General features: G+C 37.5%; 1 protein-coding gene across 2 annotated transcripts in view; it reads right to left on the bottom strand.

Annotated features, from left to right (window-relative positions):
- LOC128368677 (CYFIP-related Rac1 interactor B-like) overlaps positions 1 to 2,500 on the bottom strand; it is a 16,785-nt gene that overhangs the window by 5,224 nt on the left and 9,061 nt on the right. For both annotated transcript variants that reach the window (XM_053329537.1, XM_053329536.1), the window contains exons 4-7: positions 2,151 to 2,256; positions 1,381 to 1,517; positions 1,097 to 1,174; positions 854 to 970 (exon numbers count right to left, since the gene is read on the bottom strand). In XM_053329537.1, the coding sequence (XP_053185512.1) occupies positions 854 to 970; positions 1,097 to 1,174; positions 1,381 to 1,517; positions 2,151 to 2,256 (438 nt within the window). The remainder of the gene's footprint in view (positions 1 to 853; positions 971 to 1,096; positions 1,175 to 1,380; positions 1,518 to 2,150; positions 2,257 to 2,500) is intronic.

Below are 2,500 nucleotides of genomic sequence, written 5' to 3'. Positions count from 1 at the left end.
AAATATAATTATTTGCCCAATAAAGAGTTAACACCTGAACTCTAAATGTGTGGAAACTTGAAGCTTTAGTGAAATGAAGCGAAGGCGCCCTCTGCTGGCAGTGAGTGGAATTACAGGACTCAGTATAGAGCAGCAGCTGATGCCCCCTGCAGGCTGAACTGTGCATTACAACAACTTTAAAAGTGTTGATATTTTAAATCATAAACTTATAACTTCTCTTTTCTTTTGATTAAGAAGAACTTATAAACATTATTTTAATCACATTGTATTGTACTCATGTTGTAAATGTTTATTTATTTATTCCTTCTTACTGACTTTGACTTTGTTTCTATATTTATTTATCAGGTTTTTATTTCACTATATTTCACTGAACTGTATGAAAGCTGCCATGAAAATTAAGTTTGATTTATTAAATGATTGACTGAAATTTGACAGATTTAAATATTAATTAATATTTAAATGTAAAGTTTTTTGCCTTTCTCTTATTTCCTGTTTGTAGTTTTTTCAGCAACAAAATCATCAAAAACTGTAATATAGTACATTAAAACATATTACAACATATATTAAAGTATATAATCTACAAAGAAATGGTGAAATAAGTGTTTAATTGTATAATAAATAATATTTAATAAACATTTAAATAATTTTGTAGGTTATTTTAATGAGATTTTAATGAACTTTTTAACCGTTTACATTTTAATTCCTGATTGGTTTGATTTTAAAAAACGTTTCTATTGACGTCAGATTTGTTTCAACATATTATTTAAAACTATTATTAAATCTTACTCGATATTGCTTCAGTCGATTATTTGTTAAAAAGTCTCGTTAGATGATAGAAACCGTCTGAACTCACGTCTGAGACGAACTTCGACGTTGCGTCGCTTAACGTCTTCAGCATCGGCGTGGCGCTGGCGTAGAACAGAGACATCCGATTGGCCAGCTCGTTGTTCACCTCGTTCCCTGAGTCGGCCTGAAAAGACGTTTAGGTTATCTTTTAGACTTTATCCTACATTATGGATTGAAATGAAACAGCTTGGGGTAAAAGTATCTAAAATGCTTCATGACTTCTTTATCACAGTAAATAAAAAGCTCTTACAGACACGTTGTTGATTCTCATGCGGCTGATGGTTCGGCGATAGTAACTGAAGTCGTTCTGGATGGCGGGGTTCGTCATCTGTGAACAAAGACAAGAGATGTGAGGGCTGCTGAGATGATTCATGGGAAAGAAGAAAAAAATGTGTTTTCAGTATTTGGTGGAGCTGTTAACAAGTCAGACATCTGAACTGTGAGCCGACTACACACTGCTGACTGGTTTCATCTTTAACAATGTGTTGGATTTTATTTCTCTAGAGGAGTATAACAATAAGAGGAGAGTTTCACCTTGAGCTCGTCGAAGCGCAGCGTGAAGTGAAGGATGTGAGCGAACTGACGAGCCAGAGCTTGTTTCTGCTCCAGGTGCTGAGTGGGAGTCGAACCCGAGCTGGTGAGGACGTCCAACAGACTCCACAGACTGGTCTCTGAGGGTTGGGGGGTTAGGGTTAGGGTTAGGGTTAGGGTTGGGGGTGGCAGAGGTAAGTCAATAACTCAACACTCAATCAATCCAAACAGGAAACATTGATGCTACGTATTAAAAAGTCAACGATAATCTAAGGTAGAGCTGCTCAGATGTGAAGATTTAAAGCTTTTCTGTGTCACATGACAGGAAACTGAATAACTTTTAAATGAAGCTTCATAATTCTTATAATGGACTAAATCCACAGTCTTCCTTCTGTGGAAATATGGATTTAATATGAAGCTTCATCGTCTGAATGAAAGAGAAAAAGGAAAGAACAAGAAAGAAAGGAGGAAACACTAAGAGGGAATCTGATGCTAAACAGACTGTAAATGTGGCTACTACTACTACAACAGAAAGTACTACACATACTTTCCTAAATAATAACTCACACTGATGAAGATCAATAGAAGCTGATCACAGACTTTATAATGTGTTTAATATTCAGTATGAACAGAAGGAATGATTAGAGAGACCTGACTGATGGTTTAAGACACACTGGAAATGTAGTGAAACTGTCCTTTAACTTTACTCTATAAACACACAGCAGGATTAAATCTGCAGAAGAAGATTGAGATTTATTTATAGCAGCTGTTACCGAGTTTCTGAGTGAACTCGTAGAAGGTTTTCAGTTTGGTGACGAGAGGAACGACAGCGGCCCAAGCTTTCTCCTGAACTCCTTCTACTCCAGGACTCTGGATGGCCTGCACACACACACACACACATAGACACACACACACACACACACACACACACACACACACACATACACAGAGAGACACACACAGAGACACACACACACACACACGCACAGAGAGAGAGAGAGACACACACAGAGACACACACACACATACACACAGAGAGACAGACACACACACACACACATAGACACAGAGACACATACACACAGAGAGAGACACACACACACAGAGAGAGACACACACACAC

The sequence above is a fragment of the Scomber japonicus genome, chromosome 12 (genome assembly GCF_027409825.1).
Source record: "Scomber japonicus isolate fScoJap1 chromosome 12, fScoJap1.pri, whole genome shotgun sequence".
Classification (NCBI taxonomy): domain Eukaryota; kingdom Metazoa; phylum Chordata; class Actinopteri; order Scombriformes; family Scombridae; genus Scomber; species Scomber japonicus.
This window is presented reverse-complemented; position numbering and strand designations above follow the sequence as displayed.